A 17,665-nucleotide genomic window follows, 5' to 3' on the forward strand; every position below is an offset into this window, starting at 1 on the left:
AAGACCAGAGAGAAGAACACACTGTCTCTGTCTATTCAGGCAAACTTCCCTTCACTGGAGGGTGTGAGTGATTCTCTGCCAACCTGACACTTCCTGGCAGAGGTAACAAAATCTGGAATTCCTTTGGGTTTCTTAACCCTAGCCAAAATCAAGCAGCCGTATAAAACTCAATCCACAGAATCAGAGAACCTTGGAGTAAAAGGGTTTGGAAGTGATCTCAAAGGCCATATAGCCCAATCCCAGAATTGGAAGGGACCTCAGAAACTGTCTAATCCAACCCATATCCATACCCCTTTATGACATCCCTGAAAACCAATCATCTCTCTCTTCATCTCCAGTCCCAAATCCTCAATTGCTTATTGCATGATTTTGCTGGATATTCCACAAACATCTCGAAATCAACTTGCTTAAAACAGAGCTCATCATCTGTCCCCCAAAACCTCTTTCCTACTTCCCTATTTCTGCTGAAAGTACCACCTTTCTTCTAGTAATCAAGGTTCACCTGCTTGGTAATATGTGTGTGTGTACACACACACAACGCACATATACATGCACATACATATATAAATATAGCATATTTATATATTATTTATATTTATATGTAATATATAATACATAACATATTACATGTAATATCACATCATATTCTTAATATCATGTAATAATATTACAATATCATTCTTATCTCTTTACTTTCACTAGCCACTCCTTCCCATATTCATCAGTTGCCAAATCTTGCAGGTTCTATCTTTTTAACATCTCTTCATGAACCCTCTTCTCTCCACTCATGGGGCCACCATCCTATTTCAAGTCCTCATCCCATCTTATCTGGATTATTGCAATAGCCTTCTAATTGCTCACATTGCCTCAAATCTTTCTTCTCTTCAGTACTTCCCACAGCTGTCAAAGTGATATTCCTAAAGCACTGGTCTGACCATTTTGCATTTCTACTCCAAAAAAACCGTAGGGGCTCCCTATCTATCTGTAGGATCAAATACAAACACTTCAAGCATGAAATAACTTTCACAACTTTGTTCTAGTGTACCTTCCTTATATATATATATATATATTTTTTTTTTAATTTTGAGCTCAACAATCATCAAGAAACCCAAATATTCCAATATACATCTGGAACTTGGTTCCTCCCCAAGAAAGATGGGGGGAGGGACAGTTATATAATACTTATGAAGGGAAGATGTGACTCCTGAGTATTAAAAAGAGAATGCTATGCTTGATGTTATGTGTCTGGGTGAGGGACTTACAATGTTGGTTCCAGATACTCTTGGAGAAAGACATGTGACCAGAAGTCACTCCAGGGAGAAAAAAGACTTTGGAAGCTGCAGACATGTAGGGGAAGTCAGTTATTTAACATGTTTCTGCCTCCCAGTTTGCCTCCCTGGATACTTCCCAAAAAGGATCTTCTCTTGCCTGACATCAGGCCCTCTCTCAATTTGAGCTGAGATCTTGTCTTGCTTTCAGATATGTAGAACTCATTCTACCTAATGTATTCTTTGGTGTATTCTCATCTGCTTAACTCCTCTGATTCTGTTTGCTTTTTTACTTGGATGAATGAATTTTGAATTAGTCTTCTGTTTTATAGACAACTCTTAGGACATGACTCAAAAACTCCACTTGTCAAGGTCATTGCAGTTCATCCAAGGACATTTTACACTTAATTTAAAACATTTGATTTATTGGTTTATTGAAGCTTGTTCTCACCTCATTAAGGTATCTGGGCATCTTATCACTTTAAGTAGGGATGGGGCAGCTTGATTGATTTATTTAATGAACCCTAGTCTTTTACAAAAAACAAAATAAGGATTCTATGTGAAATGATGAACTTCTATTATATAGATTTTGTTTTTTTAAGTGTATATTAAATTTAACAAAATAGTAATAAAATTACTGTTTGTCCTCCTCTGAAATTTCTTTCCACTTTCTTTCATGTTTTTTATATTCTCCATATATATATGTATATGTATTATATTCTATTTATATTCTCTTTTTATATTAATATTTTATATTTATATTGTCTTACATTATATTTTTTTTGTTCTCTAATACTTCTTACTAACTCTCTCCTGTCCACCAATAAAAGCTTTCCCTTGTAACAAATAAGCATAATAAAATAAAACACATCAATACATTGGCCATGTCTGAAGCTCTGCACCGATAGCCTATTGCCAGTCTGCCAAGAGAGGAGGAAGAAGAATGCTGCATCGTCAGTCTTCTGAATTGGAGTTAGGAAGTATTTTAAAGTTGCTTTCCTTTACCTTGTTGTGGTCATTATATAAATTAGAGGCAGCTAGGTGGCTCAATAGATAGACTGGAGTAAGGAAGACGTGAGTTCAACTTTGACCTCAGACATTCTAACTGGTTGGCCCCTGGCAAGTCACTTAACCTTTGCTTCCCTCAGTTTCTTCATCTGAAACAAAAAGTACTGCTAGAAATATTTTTATTCATATAAGATTTTCCCCCTTTGTCTTTGACCTCTTTGGAGTATATTCAGGTCTAATTTTCTAGACTTATCCCACACTGCTTCTCTTTATATATTTTATATTCTGGCCAAACTGGCCTACTTGCGATCTCTTTTATACAACATTCTATGTTCCTACCTTTCTATCATGTATAACTTGACTGCACTCCCTCCTTGCCTCCATCTCTGATAGTGCCTGAGTTCATTCAAAGCTCAACTTAAGTGCCTCCTTCCATATTTGGTCTTTAATATTCCTGCTTCCACCCCCAAAATTTCTTTGTATTTATCTTTAATGCAGATTTAAATTTACTTATATGTATATGTGTCATTGGGCAGCTAGGAGTTGCAGCGGATAGAGTTTTGAGCGTAGAGTCAGAAAGACTCATCTTCCTGAGTTCAAATCTGGCCTCAGACACTTGCTAGCTGTGTGATCATGTTATATTAGAAAGTCAGTTTAACCCTGTTTGCCTCAGTTTCCTTATCTGTACAATGAGTTGGAGAAGGAAATGGCAAATCACTCCAGTATCTTTGTCAAGAAAACCCCAAATGGGGTCATGAAGAGTCAGACGCGATTGAAAACAGACTGAATAACTAATAATGTATTGTTACCACACATAGAATTATTTGTATTTACTTATATGTTCATGTTGGGGATTTTTTCCTCAAAAAAGTAAGGTCCTTGAGGCAGGGACAGTTTTATTTTTTATTTTTTTTTTGTAGCCTCTTTGACCAGTGGAGTTGACACAGTAAATGCTTGTTGATTGATTGGTTTTCATTCAGCTTGCTTGAAGACCTCAAGGAAGGGGCTGAAAAAGCTAAAGCTTTCCTTCCTGACCAGCTCAAATAGAAGCCAGGCTGGCTCACATAATGGTGCTTTGAAGGCTGCTCTAAAGAGTATTTGAAGTGAGCTGATTTGTGTGTCTCATTTCAATCAGGAAAGCAAGGAAGCAAGATGGTTTGCTCATACCATCTCTCCTTCCTTAAGTTTCTCATAGGCATTTGCCAGACCTTTTCTTTTCCTCTGTCTCACTCTTCCTTATATCATTAGCCATGTGTATGTGCCTTCCTTGCCATAAACTCTATTAATACTAATAATAGTTGATGTTTGTATGGTACTTTAAGATTTGCAAAGCACTTTGCATTCATTGGGAAGGGGGAAAGGACTCAAACATTTATTAAGTGCCCACTATGTTCCAGGGACTGTGCCAAACACATTACAAATATTATCTTCTTTGATCCTCAAAATAACCCTGGGAGGTATATGTTATTACTATCCTCACTTTACAGTTGAGGAAACTGAAACTGACAGAGTTAAGTGCCTTGCCTATGGTCACATAGCTAGTGTCTGAGGCAGGATCTGAACACTAGCTGCTTCACTGCCTAATTTGATCCTTACAACAGCCTGGTGAGATATTATGGTTATTATTATCCCAATTTTGCAAATGAGGAAACTGAGGTTTACAGAGGTTAAATGGTTTTTCCATGGTCATTATGCTAGTAAGTTTAATTAAAAAAAATTTTTTTTTTGCTTTTTTTTGGAGGGGGGAAGGCAGGGCAATTGGGATTAAGTGACTTGCCCAAAGTCACACAGCTAGTAAGTGTTAAGTGTCTGAGGCTGGATTTGAACTCAGGTCCTCCTGACTCCAGGGCCAGTACTCTGTTCCCTGTGCCACCTAGCCACCCCTGTGCTAGTAAGTTTAGAAGTGGGATATGAACCCATGTATCTCCTGACCCTATACCACACAGGATCTTTGTCAAATTGATCTTTGTTTGCTCCAATCCCAGCTCTAAGCCTTGAGCATAATAAATTCCTGATAAAACATTTGTTGAACATAATTTCCATTCAATTCTACTCTGTGCCTGTGTATTAAAAGGCTGGTAGCATGGTTTCAGGTTCTCCTACAACCAAATTGTTGATTGGTGTTCTTGTCCATTTTCTATACTCATTAAAGATTCATCTGAACTGCTGACACTTGTCCACTGTAAGACTAGTATCATACTCATCTCGTCCTATTAAATGTTCTCTAAAGAGCAGCTTCTAAAGCAGGATTCTGAGAAGAGAATTTATTTCCTCTCTTTTTATAGTATCACCCCATACACCTCGTGGTGGCTGTTGATATGAAGCAGGCTAACACTCTGCAAGATCCTTCTTTCCCTGCTGGGTGGGCAAACTTCAGTGTTCTACAAGATGCATCACATTTTCTTCTACACTTAGAAACTCCTTTCAGCCTGACTTCCAAGCTGAACAAAGATTCCTAGCACATAGAGTATGCTTAGCTAATGTCACTTTATTTCAATCCAATTCCTGATGAGTATGAAATGGAAAGAGATGAAAGGAGATTTTCTTATGTCACCATATGGGTATGCTCTCTAGCCTCTTGGCTTCTGGTTCCATATTTATAAAAACAAGAGTTACACTCATTCACACTGTGGGAGGATTAATTCATGAGAGTCAAACATGATGAAGCTGAAAAAAAATCTCAAAACCAGATTTATTTCTTTTGAAATTAATCATTTAATCACTGTTAAATTTCTACATAGTGGACTCTATCATGACAGGTGATGACAATTTATATTTATATGGCACTTGTCTATTATTCAAGTGTTTTCACCCGTACCATCTCAATATTTGGTCCTAACAACAACCCTACCTGGTAGTTAAGGCAGGTATTATAATTTTATAGGCGAGGAAAATGATATGCACAAAGATCAAGAGTGATTCTAGCCCTTTCCCCCACCTAGCCCCTTTACTAACTGTATGATCTTGGCCAACCCCCGTGGGCCTGAGTTTCTTCAGCTGTGACGTGAGGGACTTGGAAGAGATGATTTCTGAGGTTCCTTTTAGGTCTAAAATTCTGTGAATTGACAACAAGGCTTTTTGTTCTTGTTGTTCTTTAATTGTTTATTTGTATCTGACTCTTCATGACCCCATTTGGGTTTTTTTGGGCAAAGATATTGGAGTGGTTTGCCATTTCCTTCTCCAGCTCATTTTATTTATGAGGACCCTGAGGCAAACAGGGTTAAGTGACTTGCCCAGGGTCACATAGACAGCCTTTATTGCCAAGCACTGTGCTAAGTACTCAGGTTACAAACATGAAAATGAAAGAGGCCCTGAGTTCAAGGGACTTATATTCTAATGTGGGAGAAAATATGTATGTATATAATAGGTATTCGAATTCCCAATTCCCATAGATAGAAAGAATCCCAATTATGTTTGCCTTCAGTCCCTTATGAGTATATTCTTGAGTTGACATGCTCATACACATGCACATATAAGTAGGCAACCTTTCAGAGTCCAAATGACACAGCACTGTGTATGAATATGGCACTTAATAATGCTCATTGAATTATAATGAATGTCAAAAAGCATAGGCTTTTGTATAGCCATGCTAATAAGACTTTAGCTTATCTCATTGGGATGTTGCAGATAATCTTTTAAAAATCCACTGCCTTGTGAAAAATTTTACCAGTCCATTAAGTGCTACTTCTTGCTGCAACCATTTAACTACTAGGCTTATTGCAGACAGTAAATGTGTCATATTATTACACATTATACATAGACTGCCTCTTAAGCTTGGATGGCCATGGAAAGTCAAAAGGTAACAGTAACAAGGGAGAGATGAACAAGCTGCTGTTTGATTTCTTTTAGGAAATGAACGTAGGTCAGAGACAGGATGACAGAGAGGTGGAGGCATCACAACTCAAACTCTTCTAGTAATGGATTGTTTGAATTGATGATTTTCCTTATGTAGGTAGTAGTCTTTCTGCTTTATGTTGTTGTTCAGTCATTTTCAGTTGTTTCTGATTCTTTGTGACCCCTCTGGGTTTTTCTTGGCAAAGACACTGGAGTGGCTTGCTATTTCCTTCTACAACTCATTTTACAAATGAGGAAACTGAGGCAAACAGGGGTTAAGTGACTTGGCCAGGTTCACACAGCTAGTAAGTGAGGCCAGATTTGACCTCAGGAAGAGGTGTCTTCTTAACTCCAAGCTCAGCACTCTATCCACTTTGCCACCTAACTGCCTTTGCTTTATAGGATTTCATAATTTTAGGTGGTTCTTGATAGCTTTGTAAACTCTTTAATAACATCCTCTGAAGTGAGATCAAGGGCTCGCTGAGATCTCTCTGGTTCATTCTGTTGTTAGTGTTCTAATGATCTTATATCTACTTTCTATGGAATTTGTAGTTACTTACCTCTGTACATGTTGTCACCACCTTCCAGGCTTGGTAGAATGTAAACTCATTGAAGGCAGGACTGTTTCATTTTGATTTTGTATCTTCAGCATAGTGTACAGTAACCTGACACATAGTAGATGCCTAATAAGTGCCTGTTAGATTGAATTATTGCCTAGAACTTTAGTCTATTGCTTAAAATATAGGTAGAATGGGGGTGGCTAGGTGGCGCAGTGAGTAAAGCGCCAGTCCTGGAGTCAGGAGGACCCGAGTTCGGTTCCAGTCTCATACACTTAACACCCACACAAAAAAACTAGCTGTGTAGCCTTGGGCAAGTTACTTAACCCCAATTGCCCTCCAAAAGGCATAAACAAACAAATAAATAAATAAATAAAAATAAAATATAGGTAGAATGAAAGGCAGAGAAGTAAGAGATAACTGCTTTTCATTCCTTTATTTCTCTTCATTCCTTATAGGATTGAAAAAGGGGATTATATAAAGAGTGTCCTCAAAGTCTTAGTGCAGTTCTAAACTCCAGTAGCCTACAAATGCACTAAGACTTTAGGTATACCCTGTAATTTAACTAATACACAATGTCTGGCCCCCATAGTCTACCAGACTCTTCACTACTTTGCTTCCTGCATCCTCCTTTTCAGTAAACTTTGCGTTGATGACAGGAATCAAATTACAGCTCTGAAAGTAAATACAGTGGTGTCTGAATAATAGCTATGAAGGACTGCAAAAAGGCTACTCTTTCCATCCTGGAAAAGATAGGGAAGAGATAGAGGGTGAGTCATCTTTCTTTGTAAGTGAGGCCTTTGAAGCATTTAATCATCATGTTAGGGCCTGAGGGCCCATGACAGCCTGTTGCTACTGTTTAGAACTAAATCAAACCTATTCGCCAATTAGCTTTATTCTGACCTCTGTCAGAGGGAAAGCAGGAGGTGCTGTTTAATTTGCAGCAACACAATATGGAGGACATTGATAAACTGGAGAAAATTTGGAGAACTACCCGAATAGTGAAAAAGGCATTGAGTTAGTCAGTCAATAAGTCAGTAAACATTAAGTGCTACTGTATGCCAGTCATGCCAGCTAGGTGGTGAGGTGTATAGAGTGCCAGTCATGCCAGCTAGGTGGTGAGGTGTATAGAGTGCCAGTCATGCCAGCTAGGTGGTGAGGTATATAGAGTGCCAGTCATGCCAGCTAGGTGGTGAGGTGTATAGAGTGCCAGTCATGCCAGCTAGGTGGCGAGGTGTATAGAGTGCCAGTCATGCCAGCTAGGTGCTGAGGTGTATAGAGTGCCAGTCCTGGAGTCAGAAAGACTCTTCCTTCTGATCTCAAATCTGGCCTCAGACACTTACTAGCTGCATGACTTTGGGCAAGTCACTTAGCCCTGTTTGCCTCAGTTTCCTCATCTGTAAAATGAGCTGGAGAGGGAAATGGCAAGCTATTTGGACATGACTGAAGAAGAGCAATAATGTGCCAAGCACTGTGCTAAGTGCTGGGGATGCCAAGAAAGGGAAAAGACAGTCCCTGCTCTCCAGGAGGTCCTGGCTAATGAGAGAGGCAGTACGGAAACAACTGTCGTTCGTCCTTCCTTTCAGAGAGGACCAAGACCGTCGTGGGGTGATGTGTTCACTCATGTGAGTTGGATTTAAGTGTGACAGAGGTGTACAAAGTCAACAGACTCGCTGTCTTCTGGAGTCATCGAAGTCCAGTGGCAGGGCAAAAGTGAAGGCAACTGGTGATGGCCTGGGATGCAGTGGGTGACCCTGGCATCTCTGAGCTCTGACTCAGCTCTTAGCACTCCACTGTGCCTACTTCAGCCACCTTCATGGCAATTGGAACAAATTGTTCTCATCTGCCTATTCCACCAGAGGAAGTTTTCATGTGCTTGGGGTAGACACCCCTCTGACTCAATGATGGGTTTGTGACCCATCAGTTACCCTCAACCTAGTTTTGCGTTCTACTGAGATAGTTTTACAGGGTGTAGCTGGTGCACATGCTGCAGCTTCTCGGAACCCACAAGTGAAAGTTAGGTGAAGATAAGATACACACAGGATACATGGGAGATAATCAGCACAGGCAAGGCACTGGCATTAAGGGGGATCAGGAAAGGCTCCTCCTGGAAGATGGAACTTTGGCAGGGACTTGAAGGAAGCCAGGGAGTCTATGTCAAATGAGGATCCATTGAAGTGACTGAAGATGTTTAGCCCAGAAAAGAGAAGACTCAGGGGGGATAACTTCCCATGAAATGGAAAGGAATGAAAGCAGATTCCCTTATGTCATCATGGGTATGCCCTCTACCTATGCCTCCATCATATGATAGCTTTGTTCAAGTATTGGAAAGGCAAGCATGAGAGAGAAATATCAGACTTGTTCTAAGGGCAGAACTAGAAGCAATGAACAAAAGTTACAAAGAGGCAAAGTTAGGCTTGATGTAAAGGATGTAAAGGAAAACTTTGGCAATTGCAGCTGTCTCAAAGTGGCATAGGCAACCTCAGGAGGCTGTGTGTGGCTTCCCCTTCTCTGAATCTGGACGGTTACTTATCAGGTGTGCTGCAATGAGGATACTTCAGTGGTTTGGAGTGTATGGGGTGTTGAGGGAGGACTAGCCCCTCTGAAGTGAGGGCTTGCCTAGACCTTTTCAGGGCTGCTTTCCACCTTTGGTGGAAAATCAACTCTCAGCTGGTAGCTCCAAGAAACTGTAGCATGTACAGTAGCCACACCCCAGTAAAACCATCTCCAAAGACAGGCTAAACCAGGTTGAGGGTAACTGATGGGCCACAAACCCATTGGTGAGTTAGGGGGATGTCTACCCCAAGCAGATGAAGATTTCCCCAGAAGAATGGGTGGATGAGAACAATTTGTTCCAATGTCCACGAAGTTGACTGAAGCAGGTGCTGTGAAGCACTTAGAGCTTAGTCAGACATCAAAGATACCAAGATCATCCACTGCATCCTGGGCCTTCACCAGTTGTTTTGATTTTTGTCTTGCCATTAAACTCCAATGACTCTGAAAGAGAGAGTGAGGCTGATGACTTTGTACAACTCTGTCTCACATAAATCCAATTTACTCATGAGTCAATACATCACCACTGATGTCATCGGTCCTCTTAGAAAATGAAGGATAAACAACAGCAAAAATGTCTCTTTTGGGTCACAATGGGACTAGATGACTGTGGCAATTTCTTCCAAATTTGAAATGCTATGATTCTGTGAAGGAAATAAAGAAGAAGGAAAAAAAAGGAAAGAAGGGGGAAAAGATAAAAGAAAATACAGAGAATAAGGAGAGAAATCCTAGTAGCATTGCTAAGGGGCTATGTGATATTGAGTAAGACACTTATCTTTTTATTTTGCCTCACTTGTGTTCTATGTATACTGGGAAGAATCTACACTCTAGATGAGAGTATTGTTGGAGATACCTGTAAAGTTTTGCTTTCATTTTACTTGTTTTTTAAGGTAGGCACTAAATCAGAGGTGTTCTTCATAAGTAAATAAATAGCTTGATTAGTCAATCAGTAAACATTTACTCAGTACCAATCTTGTGCCTAGAACTGTGTGAAGTGTTGGGGATACAAAAACAAAAATGAAATGTTCCCTCTTCTGAGGGAGCTTTCATTCTGTCATTCTTAGTCTCTCCTAGAGAATATTGATCTTTTAAAAAAAATCCCAATCTAATAGTCTTTGGTGTGGAATTCTTCCTGACCCTGAAGACCTGAAACTGGGATATGTGTCCTTCCTGTCTTCACCCTTTATTCTTTGCAGTCATTTGAGAGGTTATAAAAGGGTTCACTCTTGTGGTTTCCCCACTCCAGTCACTGAGGGTAGGCCAGACTGCCTCCAAAGCCAAAATGACTTCCTGTACCTTTGCTTTCAGACTCAAAGCCTCAAAGGCCATCTGTGCTATCTGTTCCCTGATGCTGTTACAATTCCTAGTCAAAACAGTGTGAGGGTGGAGGGAGAAAGCCTCAGCCCTGGCCTCATTGGTTTTTGTGGCTTTCAACCAGACCCCTAGTGTTATTTTAGTGCCATTTTGGTGTTTAATTTGAGGATGTGTGTAGATCAGAAGGAGGGACCTTAACATTTTTTTCTTTGGCCAAATGATTAAATTTGAAGCTTAAAAAAGGATGCCTCTTGTGCCAAATCTGTGTCCAATTGGAATCTTCAAGATGTACCGAAAAATCCTCCCACGTTTGACGACTGTCTACCTTTAAAGGAGCCCTATGCTCAGTCACCACTTGCTACCTGGTAACTGATAGTCATGGGCATCATCTTGGCAATCTGTTGTAGAAACCTTGCCAGAAAGGCTGTATTCCTGAGTCCCTCTGAGGCCCTTTAAAAGTACAAGTGTTATCTTCTTTGCTGCTGTGCTAACTATGAGCCTGTTGAATTTCTTTCAGTCTTGAAGGGGCCTGTAAAAAGCCAAACAACTGAGGCATGGCCGAAGGGGAGATCACAACCTTCACAGCCCTGACCGAAAGATTTAACCTGCCACTGGGGAATTACAAGAAGCCCAAGCTTCTCTACTGTAGCAATGGGGGCCACTTTTTGAGGATCCTTCCTGACGGCAAAGTGGATGGGACAAGGGACAGAAATGATCAACACAGTAAGCACTTCTCTAATATACTCTCTTATAGTCCTCTTTCTTACCCTCCTATCTTCCCCTAACTTTCCACCAGAAAGGCTGAAAGAAGGGTTTGACTTTCCTTTTCTGTCCTTTCCATTCTTTTTCTTTCCCCTTCTTCCTTTTCCTTATAGGATTAAGATGATTGTTATTATAGACTGAGAAGGTGAAGGGATATTAGAGCTCATTTAAGCCAAAGCCCTTCATTTATTGATAAATAACAAAGGAAACAAAGACCCAGAGAGGTTGTGACGCACCCAAAGTCACAAAGCACATGGGTAGCAGAGCTGAGATTTGAACCCAAATCTTCCGACTCCAAATCCAGGGCACTTTCCCCCTCCACCAAGGTCTTATTAAATGTTTTAATGGAAACCTAACAATGAATATAAATACTTACTGTTTTCATTTAAATTAAATGATTTCAAAACAAAGTATCATAAGGTTTTTTTTAGTCCATCTTACTAAGTTTCTCTCAGGATTCTTTGTCCTTTCATCCTCATTCACATTTCCTCATGTGATTCTGGTTAGTGAAGATATTATTCTTCATGCAGTTATAAAAAAAAATACTGGAAGTAACTTAAAATAATATCCAAAATGTCTAATACTGGTTGCATGAACTGTGGCACATTAATGTAATAGATTGTAATGTAATTATAGCCAATGAGTATAAGGAACACAGAGAAATCTGGAAAGACTTTTATGGAAATAATGTAAAACGACATTTTTTCTAGTTGAGAGAGTGAAGAATCCAGGCCAGAGTGAAATGTCTCCCTAGCTCAATGCCTTGTCCCAAGGTTCTGTAACGAAGGATCCAACATTCGATTCCAGCCCGGATTCTACTACTGTAACATGAGAAGCCAGATGGGACAGGGAAGGTAACTCCTGTGTGCATACATAGGCTTCATTTCAAGGAAATATGGTTGTCCAGGCTATGCTTACGCTGGGTTTGATTTGTGAAATCCCAGTTTATAACCCTAGCCTTACACATAATAAATTACACAGCTTTACTTCTACGCATCATGCAGATGTGGTTGTGGTCACCAAGAGCGTTAAAGTACTTCTCCAGACCTGTAGTAACTGGAGAACAGTAACAATTCCCGCCAATTCCCTGTAATAGCTCTGCCAGGAACTTGCCCCCAAGTTCCATCTCTTAGACAGTACTGATAAATGAATGTATGGCTTTGGGAAAGGAACTCCCTTCATCTATCTATCTATCTATCTATCTATCTATCTATCTATCTATCTATCTATCTATCTATCTATCTATCTATCTATCTATCTACCTACCTACCTATCTATCTTTTTTGTTGTTGTAGTTGTTCAGTTGTGTCCAATTCTTTATGACCCTACAGACCATATCACATCAATACTGTCTATGGGGTTTTCTTGGCTAAGATACCAGAATGGCTTGTCATTTTCTTCTCCAAAGACAGAAGTTAAGTGACTTGCCCAGTTAGCAAATATCTGAGGCTGGATTTGAATGCAGGTCTCCCTGACTCCAGCCCCAGCACTCTATTTACTGAGCCATCTAGCTTGTATCTATCTACCTACCTACCTACCTACCTATCTATCTATCTGTCTGTCTACCTACACACACATTTGTGTGAGCACGTGCACATGTGTGTGTGTGTGTGTGTGTGTAAGCATTCCTTCTATTGACTTGTATGGTTTACATTAGATGTTTATGTCCAAATATGATCAATTAACTAATGGTCTCTATTCCTGGCTCAGGTACTTTTAGTGGCAGCATTGTATAGGAAATAGAGCTTTGAAGTCTGGGCCAGGAAGATGTGGGTTTACCTCAAATTTTGCCTCTGATATTTCTTTCATTATGACCATGAACAAGTCTCTTAATTTGTTTGAGCCTCAGACAACTTTCCTAGCAAGACTTCTGTGTTCATAGGCAGTGTAGCAATCTTCCTTGGTGCATATATAAGGAACTTTCCATAATGACGAAATCACAGGTACTTGCTGTGTTGACATACTATATATACATATACATACTTACATACATATATATACATATACACCACACCCAGAAATAACTGGCCGTGTAAATTTGAACAAGTTACTTAACTCCAATTGCTTAAAAAAAATATGGACACACACATATGTTTGTAGAAGGGGCAGCCAGGTGGCACAGTGAATAGAACACCTGACCTGAAGTAAAGAAGACTCATCTTCCTGAGTTCAAATCTGACCTTAGACACTTCCTAGCTGTGTGACCCTGGGCAAGTCACTTGCCCCTGTTTGCCTTGGTTTCCTCAGCTATGAAATGAGTTGAAGAAGGAAATGGAAAACCACTCCAGTGTCATTGCCAAGAAAGCGGCAAATGGGGTCATGAAGAATTGCACACAACTGAAATGACTGAATAACAAAAGGTCATTATAGAAGCTGGAATTAGAGCTTGTCTCTTCTTAATCTAAATAAGCTTGCCAAGGGGAAGGAATAAATAGGGAAAAACAGAAGCGGGTGGAAAATATAGCTAGACAGAAGGTTAGTAAAGAGTGGCTTTTTGAAGGAATTCAATCTAGTGTCAAAGCTGGGGTGGCTTTAATCATGCGAGGACTATGTATAGAAGGGTTCATAGTAACCACACTAGTAGGAAGTAACATACTTCAGAAATGGCATACTTTTATGGTGCCCATATTCTTCTGGCGCTTGATCAGTCATAAAGTTCTGTGCAACTGACTGGGGAGATAGGGATGGCAGCTGGCCTTTAAGACTTCAATCTGACACATTGCTTTGCCTCATTCCATCCCTTCCCCACAATGCTAATTCTTTGGATAGAGGTAGAAGGGAGAGATAGAAGCCAGAGCAGACAACTTTGGAAATGAGTAAACGTTTAGCTTGGTTCTGAACACCATTTTTACCATGGATTTCTTATTTATGTGACCAAAAAGGTAAAAAAAAAAAAGATATTGGATCAAAGTAGTATGATACAGTATAAGGTACACATGGTTTGAATTCAGAGGAGCAGGATTCAAATTCTGATTCTGCCACTTATTGTCTATATGACTTTTGGTAAGTCACTTAAACTTCTCTGGGCCTCAGTTTCCTCATGTGTAAAATGAAAGTGTTGAACTCAATGGTCTCTAAATCCTGACAAGTCATTTCAGTATCTTAGCTAAGAAAATAGAACCTGCTAGTTCTGTATATCATCCTATAATGTTATGATCTGAGTTCCAGTTCTACAATTGCTACTTACTACCTGCATGATCTGGGAAAGTCACAACTTCTCTGCACCTCATTTTCCTTACCTGTAAAATGAAGGGACAGAGCTAGGTGGTGCTCAGGATTGCCAGGCTCTCTATAGACTCATGGTCCTCATTCTGTGAGAGTGGCATGGGAAAGAGAGTAAAGAATAGGGACCCCGTGCCTCTAGCTTCTCTACACAGAAGACCTACCTCCTCCTGAATTAGGGAATAGCTTAGTACAGGAGTGGGGAACCTGCGACCCTGAGGTCATGTGTGGCCCTCTAGGTGCTCAAGTGCAGCCTTTTGATTGAGTTCATGTTTTACAGAACAAATCCTTTTATTAAGGGGATTTGTCCAGTGAAGTTTGGATTTAGTAGGTTCCCCTCCTCTGGCTTGGTAGGTGGTCTTCAGGAGCAGGTGAAAATAATTCAATTCAATTAAACAAAACATTACTAAGGACCTACTGCATATAAGTCCTTATGCTAAGCACTACGGATACAAAGACAAAAAAGGGAAAAAGAAATAATCCCTGACTATTGAACTGATAGGGGAGAAAGAAACTGCTTTGGTCATGTGTTTTGGGGTTCTAAGCTATATGTGGAAATGTTAAATTAGGGGAACTCAAAGCAGTCTGGAATGAATCAAATTTCTACACCAGTTACATTCCTTTTTTATCATAATAAATATTACTGAAGATCTCCACACATGGAAGCATGTTAAGGCTTCTGAGTCTTGATTTTGGTTCGAGGTTATCCATGCCTGAATTAAGATATCAGGACTAGTTTGGAAAACTGCAAACCTCAGCTTTCCACAACTCAGTCCAAGATAATATTTGTGGTATTTCCTAATTTTAGGGACTTTCTCCTCGGAATGCTAAGGGCCTGTGCACTGGAGGCCTTCCTTTAGGGTTTTTAACATTTGATGGATGCTGGTACAGCTCTGGGGCTACTCTGCTGGTATCCTTCAATCTTCATAGTCTGCTGATGCTGTCAAATGAGGGGATTCGACTAGATTGCTTCCAAGGCCACTTCTAATTCTGAATTGCCATTTACCAGCACAGTGAAGTGCAAAGAACAGTGCATTTTGGAAGCAAAGCATCTGTGCTCAAATCCCTATGCTTGGGGTAGGCTGGAGCCAGCTCCAATGTTAAATGCTCAGTGTGAAATGGAGAAATCAGTAATTACTGAAAAATCAGGGCTTGATTTATTGTTTTATTGATTGTTTAGATTTAAGGGCTAATAATGCTATGTGTGTGTGTGTGTGTGAGGGCATGTGTGTGCGCGCAGAAATGTTCTCTCACTTTGCCCCCCCCCCCCAGCTGGTTGTTAAACATTTACTAGCATATGCCTACCTGTGCTACTTCTTACTATCTATGGGACTCTGGAAATATTCCTTATTTTTTTGGCTTTCAGTTTCCTCATCTTTCAAAGGAGGTGACTGGACTAGGTTTTCTCTAACATTCCTTCTGGTTATACATCTGCAGTCCTTAATTCTATGACCTTGAATTAAATTCAGTAAATGACTCTGCTACCCCTCTGACAACATTTAGGCATAAATTCTCTTTTGTGACACTTTACTGTTCACTGCTTGTCCATCAACTCAAATTGCTCATGAGAGCAAAGGTCAAACTTTTTTCGCTCAACATGGGTCTAAGTTGAGGTACAAAGATGGAAAGGTGTATGAAGTGGATCAGGGAGTTAAGAACCCTGGAGTCAGGAGGACCCGAGTTCAAATGTGACCTCAGACACTTAACACTTACTAGCCTTGTGACCTTGGGCAAGTCACTTAGCCCCAATTGCCCTGCCTTCCTCCCTCCAAAAAGAAAAAAAAAAAGAATCCATGGTCATGTAGATTCCACACCTCCTACTCTGAGGCTCAGCTGCTTCCTCCTCCAAGGAAAGTATACCATTGTCCTCAGTGGGATAAGAGCAAATTAGTGTAACCCCTTCCCAACTGCCAGCTCCTAGTTTTTGCTGTTCAGTTGTTTCAGTTGTATCTGACTCTTCATGACCCCATTTGGAGTTTTCTTGGCAAGTGTCCTGGAGTGGTTTGCCAATTTCCTTCTCTAGCTCATTTTATAGGTGAGAAACTGAGGCAAACAGAGTTAAGTTACTTGGCCAGGGTCACTAGTAAGTGTTTGAGGCCAGATTTGAACTCGGGAAGATGAGTCTTCCTGACTCTAGGCCTAGCACTCTATCCTTTGTGTCACCTAGCTGCCCCTAACTCCTAGTTGGGAGAGGGATTAATTAATCTTAGGGCACTCTAGCAGTCATTGTTAACCAGGAGAGGGGATAGTGTGTTGGCTTTCGAAGCAGGAACACATGGGTTCCAACCCCACCCAACACTTACTAGCTCCATGACCAGGGGAAATGACTAATCCTCTTTAAGCCTTAGTTTCCTTACCTGTAAATCGTTGGACTCAATGACTTCTAAGTTCCCAGCCAGCTCTAAAATCTGTGAATGCTTGTGCTGAGCACAGTCCCACAAGGATAGCAAAGGCAAATGTTTCTTGGACATTGGTTTGACCTTGGTTAGCAGCCAGCTCTTTTATTTGTAGTGGCGCCTTGATTCACAAATCCCTTGGGTCTGAGGGTACTTCATAAAAGTTAGCAGGGTTAAAAATAAAGTAAAATAAGACAGACTTAATGCATCTCAAGGACCATTTTCTGCATGAAGGCTTTCTTGATTCTCCCCCCAAATGCTAGTGCCCTGTCTCCTAAATGGATTTTACTACTTTGTAAATATTTGTATTTACTTCATATTTATGCAACTTATATCTACACATGTATTATTGTCTCCTCCGTTAGCACTTAAGCTCTTTGTGAGTGGAGATTGTTTCATTCATTACATTTATAAGTCCAGTACTTAGGTGCATGGCACCTAGTCAGTTCTTGATAGACACTTGGTTGATGGATTAATTGATGCAGATATTCTCTCTAATGGTGCAGATAACATCCCATCCATACCTTCTCATCCTTCCATCATCTTCCATAAATCCTTTATAGACAATCCATCCAGTTCTCTTAAGACCTTCCTCTAGATCTTTTGACATTTCAGCCGGATATCTATCATCCTCTTCTCTGCCCACAAGACTAGTGACCTCCTGATCAGATATTTCCTGGATATCTTCTATGCTACTTATCCAGAAGAACCTTCAGAAAGCATCTAGTCCAAATCTCTCATTTTTGACTTG

At 40.2% G+C, this 17,665-nt stretch overlaps 1 protein-coding gene across 2 annotated transcripts in view; it reads left to right on the plus strand.

Moving 5' to 3' along the window:
• FGF1 (fibroblast growth factor 1) overlaps positions 1-17,665 on the plus strand; it is a 145,869-nt gene that overhangs the window by 83,636 nt on the left and 44,568 nt on the right. For both annotated transcript variants that reach the window (XM_069102698.1, XM_069102699.1), the window contains exon 3: positions 11,052-11,257. In XM_069102698.1, the coding sequence (XP_068958799.1) occupies positions 11,089-11,257 (169 nt within the window). In that variant the 5' untranslated portion in view covers positions 11,052-11,088. The remainder of the gene's footprint in view (positions 1-11,051; positions 11,258-17,665) is intronic.

The sequence above is a fragment of the Petaurus breviceps genome, unplaced genomic scaffold, assembly GCF_028583685.1.
Source record: "Petaurus breviceps papuanus isolate PSGF00001 unplaced genomic scaffold, PetGlider_PUasm1.0 551, whole genome shotgun sequence".
Lineage (NCBI taxonomy): Eukaryota > Metazoa > Chordata > Mammalia > Diprotodontia > Petauridae > Petaurus > Petaurus breviceps.